This window comes from Talpa europaea, assembly GCF_964194135.1.
Source record: "Talpa europaea genome assembly, chromosome: 9".
In the NCBI taxonomy this organism is placed as follows: Eukaryota; Metazoa; Chordata; class Mammalia; order Eulipotyphla; family Talpidae; genus Talpa; species Talpa europaea.
The window spans coordinates 60,180,059-60,200,591 of record NC_140076.1 but is presented as its reverse complement, the minus strand read 5'-3'; the positions used below and the strand labels follow the sequence as shown (position 1 = coordinate 60,200,591).

Below are 20,533 nucleotides of genomic sequence, written 5' to 3'. Positions count from 1 at the left end.
TGTTAGTCCCACAAATCTGAAGCCCTTCATGAATACTCTGTGTGCATATAAGGGAGACATGGCAGTTGAGAGAGCTGTCCAGTGCACATGCAGAAAACTCATAGAAGAAAACATAAGTACTCTGACTATTGCGTGGAAGCCACATATATGTCCACAATTATGAAAACCCCCTTGTTCCATCTTGAAACATCTTGGCATTGCTGGCACAACTTTTTTGTAAGATCCCACATTGTTTCACATGTGTGGTATAATCAGAATAATCAGAGAGGAAATAGATATAATTTGAAAACCTTGCATCTGAATTGGATTATACAACCCTAGAATAAGACTTTTTAAATGGGGGTAGTATTATGATCTATCCTCATAGTCAGCATTCATTAAAAATCTATGGTGGGAAATAAGAAATATGAAACCAGATTCATATCTAAGCCATATTTTTGGTCTCAGGGAGGTAAGGTATATGCTGTTTCTCATCTTTTCTATGATCAGGTTAACCTATTCTTTATCTGAAATGAATGTTAAAAGCAGCAATTTCTGCGGGACCTCAAAAAAGTAGACTGTGGACTTTCACTCTTTCATTTAACAAGAGTTTACTGAGTCACCATATAGACACAGGTAATTAATGGTTCCTGTCCTCATAGAGCATACAATCTAATGCAGGAGAAGTACAGAAGAGAAAATAAGCATTTAGCAGATGATATGGAATGTGCTATTGCTTATCACTCTATATCAAGTAAGAGGCTCCAAAGAGTAGATAATATTCATGTCAGACCTTAGAAGATGCTTATATGAATACAGGAACACTCCAAGCAAAGGAAAGATCCATTGTGTAGCAAAGTAATAAGGAAAAACAACAAGCTAGCAATCAGGATGGCAGAGTAAGCTACTGCTTAACATTTCTACTGACCTGGGTTTTATGATACCCTCACCAATAAAATGAGACAATACAACTGTTTCATGAACTTTCTCTCCCAACCTTGTGTTCTTACATAGTAACTGCAATAAAACAATGTTTTTAGAGACTCTCGAGGAACATATAGCAATGTGCCTATTTATTCAATAGATATTATGTGTCCTTATTTGTATTTTGCCTTTAAATCCATAGTTCTAGAAATTATTATAACTATCTTAGCATTTATCCATGGGTATGTGATTGGGACCTTCTTCATGCTAACCGCCTAAGCACATTTGCTAAAATGACTCACACTGGGTTGAACCAGAGTGGATCTTCTTAGCTTACAAAACAATGAGTTTTTATCTATTCATATTCATGAAACAGTTTGAGGAAATGAATGAGAAAGATGCCTAGTTGAAAAGTCATGGAGTACCAAAGGTTCTTTGTTTTTACTAGAATTCAAGATGGTGCCCAGCATCCTCGGTTCTCCTTTCTGGAAAGTCTACTCAGGTACCCACTCTTCCCACACCCTGTCCCCTTTAGTGGCCTGGTGAAGGGAAATGGATAGTCGAGATGAAACTCTTCATTGGCATCTTAGTGGTAAGAATCATGGAGTTGAGCAAAGATAACATAAGACATTCTTTGGTTGAGATATTTTTCAAAGGTTGGCATTCCACGTCTTAAGAAACTTTGCTATATAGGTACCATATTCCCTTTCATCCTCTCTGAACCAATTGGAAAACTAATACTTGGAACGATAGCACATTCGAGACAATAAGTTCATGTGTTGGGGAGATGAGGTTATATTTAAGGAGAAAGAGTCTGACTGAGAGAGGCTGTGTGAAATAAATGTGACCTGTGTGTATGAAGAATTCAATCTCACATGTTCTTTTGTTGTGGAGAATTGCCACAACCTGAAATGGTACATCATTAGAGAACCCACAAAGACTATCAAACTTCCAGTGGGCTTGGAAGAAAAGAGAGCTAATTCTTTGATAATCAGGTACCTGGGGAAAGGAGCAAAGGAAGAGGGAAAGGGAAACTGTCTGCTGTACTCTCGCTTGGGGTCATAGGGCATATTCGTCTCTTAACACCAGGTTGCGAGTCTTCTGCCTTCCTTAAAATTTCTTCAAACTTCTTCTGGGAATAACTTGACTAGACAAACACTACTTAGTAAGCAATAACCGTGTAACATATTTCAATGTCCAGGCCAAAGGTGATATTTTAACTACAGCAAATATTGAATTACAGCATAGCAAGGTCACTTCACTGAAAAAATTATGGCCCTATATTTTACGCAAATATAAACTATTTAGAAATTTGGTGGCCACTTTTCTCAAAGGAGCCCTTTCTTTGAAGATTGTAAAGGAAAGGTAGAAAAAAAATCAGACCTTGAAGGGAGACAGCAGAGTATTTATTAGTAGTGAAGCATAAAATCTTGGGAGTCAGATGGGCTAATGTGGTGAATCCTGTCTCTACTACATTTACAAATTGTGTGTACCTGGCACATTTCTTTATTTCTCTGAGCTATAGGTAATTTATTTATAAATTGGAGATCATAATCTTTACCCATCTCCTTATAAGGAATAAATAAAATCATGTATTTGTAGTAATTCGCACAGTAATTGGAGTCAGAGTATTTACTCAGTAATGCAATTAAATTACCATTTTCATCCAGGCTTTGAAAATCTCTCACAGTCACTACTGCCTTCACCTATCAACATTTTACCCATTCCCAAGTCCAACTCAAGCACTACTTTCTACATGAAGCCTCCTCATCTGTCTCCCTAAATTTGTGTAGCCTTACATGTCTGCAAATTTCATCCATCCATGCTATCTTGCTGTTAGTGAAAGTCATATCTTGTTACTTGCCTAGAATGAAACCACCAAAAGGAAAAGCTCTAACTTATCCTTTTTGATGTCTTCATTGTACCTCACACCGTTTTATGCCCAAATACTGATTGAATGAATAAAAAGTACTCAAATTGTACATAAATGTATACAAAAGACTTTCACCTCCTCCTCAAAACTGATGGCTTCTCATTGCTTCAGAAGACATATGTGTAATAGTTTGTGCAGAACTTCTTTAAAAAAGAATGTCCCAGATGGAGAAGAACCATAGCCTGTCATCCAAGGGAAACTTTTGCATGATTATATTGAAAGCTCTGGTTTTTCTTGGTTTATACTTTTCTAATCACTTTCCTATTTATATTGCGAAGGTAAGACATACAGCTTCTTAAAACTAAACCCCCTCTCTTTTACGGGCTTTCTTTGTGCCTTTGATAAATAACCTTGTGGCCTCAGTTTGGCCATCTGTATCATGGGAATAAAACTTTGCCACCTACGTTATTGAAATTAGGTAAAGGGGTTAAAGTATTTTGGCATATCCTGGGACTCAAGGAAGATATTAAGTTTCAGTAAAGGCATTTCTACATAGTTATACGCTATTACAATTACTGTATACTTTTAGACTAAAGATTGGACTTTGAAAGACTTTCCTTTACTAGCACTTAAAATTTTAACCATAGTAAAGTATTTAATCATGACAATTTATCTTTAAACTTTGTTCTTCCTTTTACCTTTTCAAAGAGCTATAAATTTAACTTATGGGCTAAAGGGCCTGACTCCATTTGAGAATCATTTGCAGTAATCATTGGTGATATTTTAGAGTTGCTTGAAAGTTTTTCTTGAAACTTAATTTTCTCCCGGAAGTCTGTGTTGTTTTCAAAAAAAACATGATGAACAATTCTTAATTTAAATGTTCAGCTCTAAGTAAAGCAACTCTGTTCTTTAAGGATTTAGAAATGGGACGGGACCTGCACTATCCATATTGGGAGGCAGAGATAATTGGCAAATATGCACCTAGTGACCTTTATCTGAAGGCGCAAGATTTCACAGACGTGCTCAGTGAATCTTCTGGCCTACTTTGTTCTCTGTATCAGCTAAGAATGTGTGGGCTGCAAGTAACAGAAACTGTATAAACAAGTATTTGAATCAGGAGTGTTGTCATCACAATATGTACCTCTTCATGGTGAGACCTCCTGGTCACAATATGACCACTGCACTCCTGCCATGCACCTGCATTCAAAGCAGAAGGAAGGGAAAAGGCAAGTAGTGTCTGTCAACTCATTCTGCCACCTTTTGTAGAGTCTTAAACAACATGTCTACATAATCACCTCTAACTGCAAGGGATGCTGGAAATATCTAGATTTTTAGCTAAGCATATTGCTACTGTATAAAATTATGGCTTTACATATAGGTAAATTGGGCAGAAATATGCTGGTTAATAGTTAACAAAATATTTCAAGTTGTTGTACAGATGAGAAATCTGAGCTGGCTAGAGCCAAGACCAGAAATCAAGTCTCCAGCGCAGTGCCTTTTTCAACATATCAGTAGTGTCTGCCTTTTTCTCTCTTACTGGAACAAATAAGTTTCATTTATTTAAATAGTTTGTTTTCGGGCCTCCCTGGTGGCGCAGCGGTTAAGCGCTGGGTTGCGAAGCTGCCTGCAGTCTCTGCAGCGCCAGTTCCATCCCCGGGCGCCGGGTGAGGGTCCCACATGGCTTGCAGACCTCTCCTGCCGCCCGCTGCTCCTCTCAGCAGTGTACTTCATCAGTCTGCCTGCTCTGTTCCCCACTCTGACTCTGGTGAATTCTCTCACCCTCCCACGCTTCTGACTGTACCCAGTGCTTGTATAAATAAATAAATAAATCTTTAAAAAAAAAAATAGTTTGTTTTCTAATTTTTTTTTTACCAGCCAAAGGCATACCAGTCATTTAGATCCTTCAATAGTATGACACAGCCCATGTTATTTTTAAAATAACAGCCATTATTAAATCACTTGGCCTTTTTTATTAGCCCATGAAGCCTTGCTGCTGGTAAACACAGGGTTTCTGTTAAGTGTGAGTCACTTCACATACAATTTTTGAGCTTCATTTGCCTCTTTTCAATATTAAACTGAGCTTGCAGACTCCCATTACTGCCTGAGGACACATTCACCTTTTCCACAAATATTTATCAAGTCCTCATAATGTATGAGGTACGCTACTAGTTGCTGAATAGAGTGACAAGAGAAGCTTAGATTCTGGCCCCAGAGTGCTAACCTTCCAGTGCATGACAGGATAAGAAAACTAACAGTTGAGGTACTGTGACCTGAGTAGACAGGGTGCTCGAGGGCATCCCAGGAAAGAACTATCAATGCATTTGCTACTGCATGCACCCAAGCAAGAAAAATGAACCCTGTCCTCAGAGCACCTTCTAGTTTTAAACCTGCAAAACAAAGCAACAGCAAAGATATGCTGTTGATAACTTAAGTAGTGAAGAATTAAGATCTACAGAATGGGAGCATGAGGTGACCCCCCCACTTTTGGATGAGTCCAAAAATATTTATATACGGAGAGAGTTTCAAAGTAAGATTACCCTGATTCTGAAAATATGCATAGGATATACTAAAACAATAGCCATATAAACCAAAGATTTACTGCACAGCTTTCAGAGAATCATGCCAGTTTCTGTTTAGAGAGGGTGTCAGAAGTTTATACGTCCTATAAACCTCTCTCAGTCCATGAGCTTCATGGCCCAAACAGGGATCCTACACTTCGTGATGAAACATCTTAGGGTCTGTAGTTAATATCTCCTAGTCTGGCCCAGAAAAATATATAAGTAAGTTGACCTTCTAGAAGTTGAGGTCACCAGGAAAGGTTGGAGGAGTGTGGTTTCATAGATGATACTAGAGGAACAAGGAAGGAGAAAAGAGGAGAAGTAGAGCCCTAGATATCAGGGCCCAGTAGCGCAAGGACCACATCTTTATTTTTCCTTCCTTGCCAGCCTTGGACCTGGCTTTAGGACAACACTCAGTAAACATACATTGACTAAATGATTGAGTGCATGAATTTGATGGAAGGTAATAGGGGGTTCTATCTGTCCTATGCGTTATAATAATCATGTAATATTCAGGTGTGTGTGTTTTGCAGCATTTAGGGAAATGCATTGCATGGTAAACCAGTGCTCAACATGTATTTGTTTAGTTTTAATTAAGAGCTTCCACCTTGATAGGCAATAAGAGAAATGCCAAGTTCAAAGTGATTTCGTCCCCTATTTGCCTGAATAGCCATGGCCCCTTTATAAACTTCTCTCAGTAGGTTTTTTAAATGAGGGACCCTCAAAAAGGAATATTCCCTGGACACCTCTCTTGGCATCAGCCCCCAAACCTAAAGGGTAGGTTTGTTAACTTTCTCGTATCATGCCCACAAACTCCTTTGCCTCTTTGGGAAGCTTTTAACTTAGTTGTAAAACATGCTGGTGCTCCTTTCAATGGAGCAGAATCTAATTTGTCTCTCCTGGTTTAGTGCAATTGAATCATCTCAGAAAATGAGAAGCAATTAAGTACCTGTTGCTAACAAGGTGCTGAAACAATCCGCCAGCAGACGCAAGGTGTGTACTTACTGTTGCAGTACGTCATTTGCGAATAGGTTACGTTGTCTTTCTACAATAAGAATTGCCAGAATTGATTTTTAAGTGCAGGTGTCATGGACCCAGCAAGTACCACCTTTGAAAAGCACTGTAAAGAGAAGAGGTCTTGTGAACATTGGTCAGGGTCAGCTCAAGTGTCAGCGCCCAGCTTAATGGGAAACATTATCGAAGGGATTTGAAGTAACTGGATAGTAAAGAGGAAAAGCAGCGCTTTTTAGCAAAAGGCTTTAAGTCCCAGTTCAGGAAATTATTAAATTCATTAGCCAGATACTTACAACCAGCTATTACTGCCCAGCCAAAGGAAAAAACAGTGCCAGCGAATGTTTTAAAACTACAACTAAACAAAAGTCAGGAAGCGTGTAATTAAAACTGTACCTTTATTGTATTGTAAAGAGTTTCACTGTGACATGGAAAATATTTAAAGGAGAAGGCTGTTTAGCTAATTTGTCTGCAAGTGAACTGCTTAGTGGAGAACTATCCTAAATTAACTGTAAGACCACCCACCGAGAGAACCTCATAAAGGGGCCATGGCTGCTCAGCTTGGTTTTGTGTAACTGTTCAATAATTACTAGATAAATGCATAACTAAAAGCTCTATTACACTAATAATTTGTACTGAGATAGATGTGTGGGACGCCCTGCTGGGTTAATTTGTCATCCCCGCAGCAAACTTCTAAAGAGAGCTCTTCTGCAGTGGAATCCTGTTAATATGTTGTCCCAAGGAGGACAGGTTAGAACAGTCACACCAATTGGCTCCCTAATCTCTTAAAGAAACAAAATGCCTCCAGGGTGAGTGCCAGGGAGAAGAATAGGATGATTAACCACGTGGTCCTAGATTTAAACTCATCTTGACAAAAGAAGCTGCTCTCCCTTGGAATCCCGTGCCCCTTTCTCTCTCTCCAGCTCTCTCTCTCTCTCTCTCTCTCTCTCTCTCTCTCTCACACACACACACACACACACACACACACACACACACACACACATATGCATGGTGAAGGCAGTGGCTCTGAGCATGGTTTCTTAGAAACTCATTGATAAAGACTTTCAGCTACCACTTGTACTATAGATCACATATTCAGGTAAATTCCCAGCAGTACTTTCTTTCTGATTTAGCTCAATATGATGTGGATTCTTTGTTTAAATTCATTCTTTATTTTCCTTTTTTCAGAGTAGAATTAAAAAGTCAAGACTGGACTTGTAGCTCTCCCAGATGGAATGTGTCTGTCTGTCTGTCTCTGCCTCTGCCTCTGTTTGTCTCTCTCTCTCTCTCTCTCTCTCTCTCTCTCTCTCTCTCTCTCTCACACACACACACACACACACACACACACCCCACACAATTGCTGTTTTAAATATAAAGCTAACATTTAAGCTTCAGTGTGGGGTTTCAACCTCCCCTATTGACAGAACCATAAATCATGTTAAAGTTAAATGAATTACCATAGCTTGGAACTGTAGCTTTAACAATGTTTATGTAGTATCAGCTTATCATCCATGTCAGAAAGGGGGGTGAGCGCTGATATTTGAAATGAGAATGTAAGATCCTCTTAAAGTGGTTGGAGTGTCACCGGAGTCACTATTTCATGCCGAATCCTTGGTATTGTTGAAACTAGTATATGGAATCACTCACCTGTGCGGAATGTTCTTAAAGTGTACATTGCCACAGCACATTCACATTTGTCATTTGCCATTTCTTCCTATTAAGTGGCAGTTGCCTTCTTCCAAGCTATTCCTTTTTCTTGTGTGCAGAACCCATCAGAGTCTCCAGGTTGTATTACAATAACAAGGGACCATGAACAAAACCATGAACAAAACATTCTCAAAAGAAATAAACCATGTGACCTCTGAGGAATAATTCAAATGGAAGTAGCAGAGTATAGTGAAAAGAGCAGAACTCTGGAGTCAGCCAGAGTAGAATTCAAGTCCTGGCCAGCCCCTTGGGATCTGCGTCAGCATGTGCAAGTCCCTGATCCTCTGCAGACCTCGGTTTCCCATCTGTACAAAACTTGAAGATGTTAAGAGGAGGCCCAGTGGGGGAGAAATGACATATGAAAAGGACTTGGTGTGTAGTATGTGACTACATGGGAGCTGTTGCTGATTCCTTCCTATGTGGTTCTCTTGAAAGAATGCTCAGTCCATCCATGCCCCACTCCTAAACACAGCTGTCTCCACTCTTGTGGGCCCAGAAGGAGTGTTCGTTTCTCCTCTCAGAGTAGTCACCTATGCCTGGAAGAGGGGATGTGGTCTCAGTGAAGTGAGCCAACTCAGTTACCCCAACACACCACTCTTGCACATGGAGGCTCGGGGTGGACAGTTAGGAGGCAGAGGGGCACAGGAACCCCTCTCTCTTTTGCCCTGGTAGAGGCTGCACTGTGGGCCACTTCATTCAGTCATGGTTCTTGCTAAAGAGATAAACACCTTGTTGTTTACAGGATTCAACACATCAAATAATTATTGAGCACTTACCATGTGCTAAGCACGGTGCTAAGTCCTAATGAACAAACCCGATAGGCCAGTCCTGCTCCTACTAGCTACAGAATGGAGAGACATTAGGCAAATAATTATTACTATGATGAGGTGAATGAGAAGGGAATTGAAGAAAGGGATAATATAACAGATATTTAAAGTATTTATGAAGGACCTATTTGTAGGTCCTTTCTATTGCGTGCAGTGTAAATTCAGAAAATCTTGGCATCTCTGTGGAAAATCTTTAGATCTTCCTAAATCTCCAAATTCCTGAGTATCATAATAAGATGCATTAAATTTTTGCATTCCCAGTAATAAACAGGATTAATAAGGTCATGTTAATGAGGATACTTTCAAGTGGGATATTCTCACTAGTGAAAGGAATCCAGTTTCAAGTGACCACCCCTGCACTTCCCCAATAGAAAACAATGGATTGGTTCATGTAAGTGAAAAAATCTGGGTGTTTATACCTTCAGGTAGAGCTGGATCCAAATGCTCAGTTGATGCCTTCAGAAATCTGTGTGTCTCTTTCTCTCGGCTCTGCTGTTCTTCCCAATCTCTTCAGATTGGGGCATTAATGACTGAGTCGCTACAGACTTAATTCCCACTCAATTCCAAAAGAAAGAGAACTGCTTTCTTACAATAGATCTAAGAAAGCTCCTGTTCCTCCTTGCTTATGGCTCTGATTTGTTTAATTTTGTCCACTTGCTCACTTTTAAAACAATTCATACATATAAAAAATAATGGGGCTTCTCATTCCTGTGCTCTGGGTTACTTGCTCACAGAGCAGGGGGAGGGTTAAGTCCACCCTCACCTTGCAGGCTGGGCCTGGGGAAGGCCAGTTACCCAAAAGAAAGGCTGCAGGAGTGCTGGGCAGGCGAGCGTGAGCACCGTCCACAGGAGAAGCAGCAAAGCTGCCTGCATGCTGGCCAGTGGGCTCAGCTCACTCACTGGCCATGCGACTTATTTCTGCAGTGAGAGCTTGCCAAGCTCAAGTCAAATCGGGTCTTGGAAAAGTGACATTGGCCCAGCCATGGACCTCTAGGTCCATGAAGACAGTTAAAAACAACCGTCTTCAATTCAATTCCCATTTATCTATTTTTGCCACATTGGTCCTGGTTATTTTTTATTTATCTGAGTTTATTCTAAAAACACACTTCTAGCATGATAATAACCCAGAGTCTAGCATACTGTCTGGCACATTATAGATTCTCAACAGCTTCTTTTTAAATGAGTAAGCTCACTATTTACTAGGCACCTACATACAGTAATTCTGATCTGCGGAAAAATCTTGTAAATTCATGCTATTTTACCCAATCACAGGCAAAGAAATGCAGGCTCAGAAATGTCAAGTAACTTTGCCTAAATTAACACAGGGAGTGAATGATTCAAACCCAGAGTAGCCCACCTCTAAAACCTTTTGTAGACATATGTCGTCTGTTCTGCAGAAGAGAAAGATAAGGCACATAGGAGGCTGCTACAGAGCTGGGTGTTGCCCAACCTGGGGTAAAAACTTAAAAACGGAGCTGACTTAGACAACAGAGCTGATTCTTCTCATACTTCCTTCTCTTCCTTGTGTGAAATCTACCAACAGAATAATAAATAGATCCTTAAATCCTATGGGGTGGATTCAGGAAGATGCTTGAATTCAAGGGGACACTTTGAAACCTACCGTGTAGTAATCACTCAGAAATAGAGACTTAAACTGCAATTTAAACCTGAAACTTTGGCTTAGTGTGTGTGTGGCTGGGATGGGGGAGGGAAGGGCTATGCTGCTGATCAGCTCATCACTAAGTTTGTCATGGGGGGGGTGACTGTTTATTTGCTTGTTTTTCACTTTTTTTTTTTTTTTTTTTTTTTTTTTGTTAACATGGAGGCAAAGAACTTGCAAAGAACACAGGTCTCAGCATTTGGTTATCCTCCAAGAGGCTAAAGCACCTCCAAGTACCTTACTTTTAAAATTCTCTTTCTCAGGACAGTAATTTGTGATCCTGTGAATTTCTAACAGGTCATTAGAGGATTCCTGCCTCATTTCTGTTAATCTCTGTGATCCAACTTAAGGTGGTTGCCTTTTCTTAAATGTTGGCTTGTCTTTTATTCTTCATCTCTTGTCCCATTGCATTGCTTGCATATTACATAGAAAATCAAGTTCCCTTCATGGAACTGGAGGCTTGTTGACTTTGCTTATTAAACAGTCAGTCTTTATAGTACAATAATCATAGCTGTTGAGTGGTATTGGAATGCTTTTCATAGTAGCCATCATGTGGCTTGGGCAATTTGTGTACAAATGTGATATAGTCAGAGAAGAGGCTCCACAAGTAGCCAAAGTCTGGAACACTGTCTCACTCAGAGTTTTTAAAACTCTAAATACAGGTTTATTTACCTCACTTATCTGAAAGTAGAACTTTTCTATTAGGTATGATTTAAAAGGTTATTTTTTGGGTCTTGGAACACTGAAAATTTTTTCCAAATAAATTAATGGTATGGCATTCCTGGATCCAAAATATAACCTTACAAATCATATAAAGTAGGAATAATTTACTTTTAGATAGTGGGGGCAACCCATGTTACAGCATTTTCAAAGCTAGAGTGTCTTCAAAACTAAGTCTAGTTATACCCTAGAACTCAATATCCCAGAAACATTTAAAAATTAATTTCTTTTTAAAAACCACATGCTCCCTTGTTTCAGATATTTTAGATTTAAATGTATTACTGTGGATAAATTGTACTAAGCTATTGGTAAATGTCTCTGAGACTGAATTGCTAAACCAAGGTAATTCAGTGATTATTTAGTTCACACTCCTCCTCATCTTGCAAATGAGGAACTGGAGGACAAAGAAGTTACCCACATTTATAAGCCAGGTAGTGACAGGCACCAAACTAAAACCCAGTCCCTTTATCTTACAAAATGGCCCTTAAATGGACCCCAGATCTTTAAAAAAAAAAACAAAAAAACTTTTTTAGCAGTCAATATGTAGATCTATTATAAGCAATCACCAATAACTAATATGGTGGGCCTTTCAAGGGAAATGGTAATATATCCATAGTATCCAGGTTTGGGGAGGCCATACTCTGAATCTGGTTAGGTGAGAGTGTGCCTGGATACTGGGGTCAACATAGAATAGGGGGAAGGAGCTATCGGTATGGACACTCAGGGACTGTAGGTCCAAATGAAAAATAGTGTCTAGAGAAGACAACTGTGTAGTTCGAAATTGCTAGATTGTCAGAGTCTAAGACTAAAGCAAAGTAGAAATTCAAAGTATACTTGGTCAAAAAGAAACTTTATATGTCATTGTCTCTATGGCTCTTAGATCAAGGTTGTTGCTATAGTTGCCTTGGTTTAACATTTTATTGATTATAGACTTTTTTCAAGGCCTACATGTCATATCCATACTAATAATACATACTCTTTCACCCATATTCAAGTGCTCATTGTCCGAGAGACAGATAGGCACCAGGTACCTCTTACTCTTCTCTAACCTTCCCTTCCTCCTGTGTATTCAACAATCAGAACAGATCCTGTCCCATGGGAGCAAATTTCAATTTGTTCCATCCCACTTCTTTCCTTACCTATAATAATATTAGCAGTAAAATATTTATTGATCACTTAACCATACAATCAGGAACTATGCCATGTGCCTTATATATAGTCTCATTCAATCCTCAAAATAAATTTATGAGGTATTATTAGCACAATTATACAGATTGTAAAACTGAGTCTGAGAGAAGAGCAGAGACTTGAAGCATAGTTGGTGAATTTAAATCCAGGGCTTCCCTGATGGCCTGGAAGTTAAGTCTCAGCAGCCTGAGTTCTATCACCTCTGTAGCCTGAGTTCGATCCCTGGCCAGAGAGCTGACCTGCATGACACAGCAGACCTCTCCTGTCTCACCCACTGCTTCCTTCAGCAGTGTATTTCAGTAAATCTGCCTATTCTGACCCCACTTTGTCTCTGGTGAATCCTCTTACACCCCCATACCTCTGGCCTACACCCCAGATCTTGTACAAAATAAATAAATCTTTGAATTTAAATCCATGCCTGATTCCAAAGCCAGTGGTCCCCATATTATACCACTTTCCTTTTTTCATATGTTTAACTTGAAATGATATATATACACAGGTGTGGGAAACCAGCAGAGACTACAGCGTGTTAAATTATGGAATAATGGTGAAGGGAGGATGATCAAAGACCTATAGTGGGGATGGGAGTGATGAAAGTGGATCCAGTAAAGAAAAAAAGATAGTTATAGTGCATAGTGAATGGAAATATAAAAGGAAAGACGATTGCTTTGGAAAGCTTCAAAAAGGTGAGGGTACTCAAAAACACCTAGAACAAGGACAGTGTTTGGCAGGGAAGAAGAGGAAAGGACAAGTGATTGTTGGTGCTCAGCTCACAAGCAGAGCGTGACAGATATTTGGAGATTGGACAGGTTTTTTGTAGGCCTAGCCCAGGAGCCAGCAGATTATGGCCCACAAGTCAAATCCAGCCTTCTGCCTGTTTTGAAAATAAAATTTTATTGGAATACAGCCATGCTCACTGGTTATGTAATATCTATGGCTGTTCCTTCACTAGAGTAGCAAAGTTGAGTAATTGCAACAGAAACCATGAGGCCTGCAAAGCCTAAACTATTTATTCTCTGACCTTTACAGACAATGTTTGCCAACCCTTGGTCTCGAATATAAGCCAAGGCCTATGAGCAAGAAAGGTCTGTAAGTAGCTCCCATTGATCTAAATAAAAGTTTAAAAAGACCTTAGACTCTCAGTTTTTTTCATCTGTTTTCCGAAAGACATTGGAATTTGATCTCCCCCCTGAAGATCCTCGTAATTCAGATGAAATAGAATGTATCAGCCACCTTGGAAATCTAGTGTAGCATAAAGTTACTTTGTACAATACTGTAAAAATACTGGTGTTCTGTGAGTCACCATGCAGTGTTATGTTTATTGTCATTTAACATGTCCACGTTCTTTCATTTGTGACTTGGTGATGTTACAAATGTGTGCTATGTTTTGAAAACCTTAGCTTGCTTTGAGTCAAAGTCTTATTATTTAGAAAAGGCTCTACCTCTGAAAGGTTTGAAAGCTATTGCCAAACTCCCCTTGCCTTTTGTCTCTGTTAAAATAAATTCCATAACCCCAAACTTCTAGGCTTTCATAAATAGCAGGTCTGACTTCATGCATGATTTATAAATTATAGCTGTGGACCATTAAGATAGATTTCTCAGCTTTAGGTAAGCAGGCTATAATGGTGTTATGTATTGTGGTTTTGAATTTCTGAGGAAGCAAAGTACATAGTAGTTGACAATGCAAACAATTCAAGTTCCATTTACCCTTATGGGAGGGTTTTTTAAGTGCAATATTTTTTTCTCTTCCACTTTTTTGTCTATTAGAGCTCTGCCTTATTAAAATCTTTACTTCTGCATATGAGTAGTCAGAAGTTCTTAATGCCACTTTTTATTCTCTGGAAATGGTTATTTTTTTTTGTCTAGAAAACATCTTACTGTGGGGAAGGTAACTCTTACAATGATGCCAACAGAGCCAACACTTTGCAATTTCACCTGTTGACACTGACTTTGAGTTGATTAACAACAAGACTGTGAAGTCCAGCAAATGCCAGGGCTGGGGAGTGATGGTTAGTTCTTCAAGGGAAGAAGGCCTTGTGTAGGAGCACACTGACCCTAAAGGAAGACTAGATTTTAATGTTTGTGCTGCTCGCGACACCTTTTCTTTGGCTCCTCCCATAGACATGAGGTTTATGGGCTGATGCTGGAAAGCAAGTGCTAACATGAAAAAAAATTCAAGTGTTTGAGAGACTTGTGGGAATCTGCCACAGCTCATGGACAAGAATAAAGTAATTAAGGCAATGTCAGGATTATAGAGACAAATATATTTCAGCTCATGAAATTTTGGTTTGTGGAAGAATGTGGCAGGGTTATTAGAATTCTTGGAGAGTGGAGTTTAGACAAACCGTTGAAAGTATGGTGAGAAGGGATTACTTTCTTCTATCTCCTTTCCAAGAATGAAATATAAGTTTACAAACTTACTGGCCGCACCTCCTGGTATCATCTTATTTGAGCTAGAATTTATCTATAAGTCTTTGTCCCTATAGTGGACTCTCAGGTCAAGAACCACTTGTAGCAAAATCCCAACATACACAATAATGTAGTAATGGCCTTGGCCTTCTCCCTCCCCAGGCTTCATCAATTATACTTTCAAGAAAGAAGCAGTTTGAAGTTTAAAGACATGTACTTAATTGTGCGCAATTTTAATTTTAAACTAAAACCTACGTAGTACTCACAAGAATGAGAACTGGGAGGGTGCAAACAAGCATACCAACCTGCCTGACCTGCTTTCTTTTTAAAAAAAAAAAAAATCCAGTAATATGATCATTTTGTAATAAATGACTGAGCCTCATACCCTTTGGGTAATTCTACTTCTCTATTTCTTTCATTGTGGCTACTTTGTTCAGAATGTGTAGGCAGTGCCATTCCAGCCAAAGGATCCTGCTCAGATTTCTTTCCTTCCCATCTTATTTGTATTTGTGAAAAGCCCAAGCAGTTGTTTTAAATAAGTCTGGCCTCTGGTTAAAGTTTAAACCAGCAGTGAGATCCACCCAGAGTGGAATGTTTCTGACACTCTGCTGCTCCTGGCCTAGGGTACTAAGAGTATTGGACCCCAGAAGCAGCCAATTTTGTAGTGCCTTTTAATACACAAAATTGTATTAACATCAACATGGATACAGATGGATGCACTGTAATAAACTGTAACCACTTGAGAAAAGCCTTTATTGACTCTCAAGTAAATAATGCACATTTTAAAGGATCTAAATATGCATTTACATAATGTGCTATAATTTTTTATTGTGTCAACTACTCACACACACACACCCGTAAGAAATGTTTTTCTCCGTCAAAAATTTGGACTCCTACCATTCTTTGTGCATTGCATTAGCACCATGCCAGATTCCTAATGGTAGTTTCTCTCCTATAGGGCCCGATATGACAATCTCAAAGTACATTAAGGAATTTTACTCATTGAGTGATTGATGTAATCCCCAAACAGTGCTTTCTGAAATGATTTGAGACTACTTATTCAAAAACACAGGCACACTCAATACTTTTAATTCAAGCTGAAAGAGAGAAAACCAGCAATAGGAAGAAGAAAAACTAAGTGGGGACAATTCCTAGTGCCTAACTCAGAGCTTTAGAGCAATGGGAGAACCTGCAGAGCCTCATTGTCCAGTAAGAGTATAACTAGCAGCTTATCCCAAGAAATATGTTTAACAATATTTAACTTTGTGACGTCTGTCACACAGCAGTTTTCTATCTGAAGAAATTCAAGCTCAGAATCTTGAATGATTTATATCCAGTTCCACAGTGAATTAATGGCTAAACCAGAAAGTCCAAGGAATAAGAAAATAGGGGATGTGAAGGACAGGCCTTTAAATTGCAGACCCAGCAATTGTCTAAGTTCAGTCGACAAGTTAAATGATTTCCTGGTATTAATTAAGAATTAATTGATCTTTATAAAGCAGTCATTGTAGAATTAATTGCATATGCTACCCTGTGTTCTCAGTTTTGTCCCAAAATACACCATGCTTCAAGGAAAAGGTGAATAAATTGTTTTTACTAAATTATAATTGAAAAAACTCGTTCTAAATTTAAATTGTTAATGGTTGTTGGACATGTTTAGAAACAACAACAGAAAGAGGGCAAGAATGTTTATTAATAATTAGGGAGGATTTCTGATTAATTATTTTCTGTATCAGATTTCTTGTTTTTTTTTTTTTTAAGATTTGTTTATTTATTTATACAAGCACTGGGTACAGTCAGAAGCGTGGGAGGGTGAGAGAATTCACCAGAGCCAGAACGGGGAACAGAACAGGCAGACTGATGAAATACACTGCTGAGGCTTCAAAGCAGCGGGCGCGGCAGGAGAGGTCTGTCGAGCCATGCGGGACCCTCGCCGGTGGCAGGGGATCGAACCGGCGCTGCAGAGGCTACGGGCAGCTTCACAGCCCAGCACTCAACCACTGCGCCACCAGGGGAGGCCCTATATCAGATTTCTTTAACATTTATCTGCCTGATCTTTGGTCTAGTGATTTTTTTTTTTTCTCTTGGGTAGCATTCTCTGTTGACCACCATTGCTTTTCACCAAGCACCTGAAGCACTGATACTTTTATCAACTGGGTCCACTGCCCCCAGGGAGCTCCTGACAATGGAGTTGCCACCGTTGTGCTTGACATGCTGCAGGAGTTGAGTGTCTCATCTTGTACTCAGTCCATTGCCGGTCTCATTTGGGAAATGCCACATTCCATCCCTAATTAGAAACTGTTCAGTCAAATGCAGGGTACTGGGTCAAAGTTTCTTGCTACAAGCAAAGTGACAGACTGCATTGGATGGAAAAAAAATCCTGTTGGGGGCCTCCCCTGGTGGCGCAGCGGTTGAGCGCTGGGCTGCGAAGCTGCCCGCAGCCTCTGCAGTGCCGGTTCGATCCCCTGCCGCAGGCAAGGGTGCCACATGGCGCTACAGACCTCTCCTGCTGTCCACTGCTCCCCTCAGCAGTGTACTTCGGTCCTTCTGCCTGCTCTGCTCTGTTCCCTGCTCTGGCTCTGGTGAATTCTCTCACCCTCCCGCGCTTCTGACTGTACCCAGTGCTTGTATAAATCAATCAATCAATCAATCAATCAGTCAATCTTAAAAAAAAAAAAAATCCCTTTGGTTCTTTAAAGCTAAGTATACAAATTGCAGAGTAAGAGACGACCAGAACCATTTAACTTTTTAGCTTGAGGGTTTTAACTCTCGAAACAATAATGGCTTCTAAGATGTGTCATTTATTGTATGCAGTCCTAAGTTTTGCCAGTTTTTCTACAGACCCCCTGGCTCTTTTCCAGGTGGGGGGAAAAAAGAGCAGTTTTGAGTCTGTTTTTATTTGTATAGTTATTTTATTAATTGTTGTACCATCATGTATTCGGTTATTCATTATACCTTCAACAAAAACTGAATTCTATACATTGTTCTGAGGATAGCATATTGAATTATTCAATGGAAGAAAAAATTATTTGCTCAGATGAGGAGATTAGGAGAAAACCAAGGATAAGAAGACTGAAAGTGATGAGATTCATGCTCGAGTAGGTTACGTTCAAGATACCCTCAATTGTATGATTAAGGACAAAATTCTGTGTTGACTGAGTGCTGTATCCCAAGCTCAAAGCAGGAGCCTAGGGTATTTACCGGATAGATTAAAGGAAAGGGTCCATTCAAGCCATCTGCAAGACAAGGACTGGACTGCTGTTTCTTCTCCAAATCTCCATTTCTACTCATTGAAAAACTACAGATGTCATTCTAAACCTTAATACCCTAACCATTCCAATTATTAGAAAATACCCCGGTCCTAAACATAGTCCAGTAGATAACAAAGGACCCATGACCAGCAATCACGGGAGATGCATCTTTTTTGATATACTCCACCCTGCCAGCGGGGTAGAGGCAGATAGTGTGGCCTGTCTTGCTTAGGTTGTCCTTCAGTATTAGGGAGGTGTTACTACCCCCAGATTTGAGCATTCCTTTCTTTTCCTTTTGCAGGGACTCCTTGAGTTAAAAGATTTTAAAGATTTTAAACTACAAAAAGGAAGGAAAGAGAAATACTTTGATTTGCTTTTATTTGGGAGGTGTTTCTCTGATCTGCAGCAAGAAGTGGGAGCTGCCATCTTGATGCACCTGGTGTGAGGATTCAGCCCTCCCCATGTGCTGACCTCCTCCTCCAGCACAACACAAGGGCAGCGATTCTCTCAGGAAAATTATTAAGTAGCTCACATAAGTTTTAAAATCTAAAGTAATCTCCTTCTTATACAAATAGAATTTTGCAGGGTTCAAATATAAGGGAGTAGAGTTGTCTGAGCCTTTTATCAGTTTTTATGGGCAGCGAGCCAGCAATTAAGCCAGGGTCACTGCTTACTCAGCCTGTGGGTTCCCCTTCTCTAACATTTATGCATTTCTGAGTTTGACTTTGAAATGGAAAAAAGAAAGTGACATAAACCTTCCTTGTAAGTGAGGTACCCAAATCGCACAGGTTCACTAAGTGATCATTTACTATATTCTTCAAAAAAAAAGTCATCCTAAATTAGTCCCTAGAAATTTCCTTGAAAGGGGTATAAGAGCTTTAACAATGAATTATTGTCTGTGGCGAGCTCAGCACAAGAAGGGATCCATATGTGCAAACTAGAATTTGTCATATGTAATGTCAGTTAAATCAGGTCTAATCTACCAAATACATTTTTTATTGCTTGCTTCATTAAAAAGGCTCTTAAGGTAATGAATAATATGCAGCTTCACCAAGGATTATTAATACCTTTATAACTCACGTCCACTGAAAATAGAAAGACAGCTTGAAACTACCCTAATCTAACCTCCATGTTTGTCTTAGATCCTGTGGGCAGAAAATCTATCAGCCTCAGCAGTGTCCCGTCACAGGAGCAATATGCTGAATTGGGTCAGAAGAAGAAATTTAAAAAACGAAGTTGGATCAGGTGTCAAAACTGTTGCAAAGCAAGTCTTTCTCATGCTAAGCCTCATGTTTTCTTTTCCTACAGCAAGTCCACACGCAACGCCGTCAACTCTTCATTTTCCAACATCACCCATCATCCAGCAGCCTGGGCCTTACTTCTCGCACCCAGCCATCCGCTATCACCCTCAGGAGACGCTGAAAGAGTTTGTCCAACTTGTCTGCCCTGATGCTGGTCAGCAGGCTGGACAGGTGGGGTTCCTCAATGTAAGGAAACTTTTTTTTTCCCCCCATTTCTTTAGAAATATCAACTGAATGTAAAAATAACAAGGGGAGACCTTATGACTATGTGACATTGTGCTCTGATGTTGTGCTGACTGACTGCAGGCAAATGTCATATTTATTCTAGATTGTGGGAAAGTTAACTTGCTCTAAGAGTGATTGGCCAGGGTTTAAAAACAATGTTTGTGTTAAATTCGCAACTGTCAAAGTTTATGGATATAAATCATCTCAAGGGTGAGCTTTATAACCTCCAAAGGTCTGTGAGCTGATAATTCCATCTCATGCATACTAACCCTCGAGCTCACACAGTTAACAAAATAAAAAGACCAAATAATTTAAAATAATGATTCGGGGTGGTAGGGAGAGGTGGGGGGAGGAGGGGGGCACAGATGTTTCAGATCAACTAAGTTGATATTTTTTAAAATACAGTCTTCTAACACTTTAGATCAAGTTGACCAGTACTTGAACTCAAGATGCTGAAAGTACAGTTTATTATAGTTTGTTATTTCTGCAAGTAGTTATCTTTCCCACTTATCTTTGTATAAAACTAAACAGTATTCAATAGCTTCAAATGAAATGTTTTCTTTTTTTTTCTGAAATAAACCATATAACCACAATTTGAAATGATATTCCAGATGCAAAAGTGATTTTTTTGAAAAGACAAATTTCATTTTAAATGTAGAATTAAATGTCTACAGTAGATAGTGATATCCCAAGGTCAATAATAATAATAATGAATAGTAAACAATGGTCAACATAAAGCCAAATTTAATTTTCCTTTTCTCCTAATAACCTCACATAAGTCACTGATTGGCCATAATTATTAGTGTCTAACTTAGAATACCAGATCATACTGTTCCATCACCGGTTCCTTCCCTTGCGGAAATACCTGACTCTGCATATCTGAAACAGAACAGGCAGCTT

At 39.4% G+C, this 20,533-nt stretch overlaps 1 protein-coding gene across 1 annotated transcript in view; it reads left to right on the top strand.

Moving 5' to 3' along the window:
• NFIA (nuclear factor I A) overlaps positions 1 to 20,533 on the top strand; it is a gene marked incomplete at both ends in the record, with an annotated part of 324,239 nt that overhangs the window by 283,615 nt on the left and 20,091 nt on the right. The window contains 1 exon segment of the mRNA XM_084243810.1: positions 19,416 to 19,594. Coding sequence (XP_084099936.1) covers positions 19,416 to 19,594 — 179 coding nt within the window.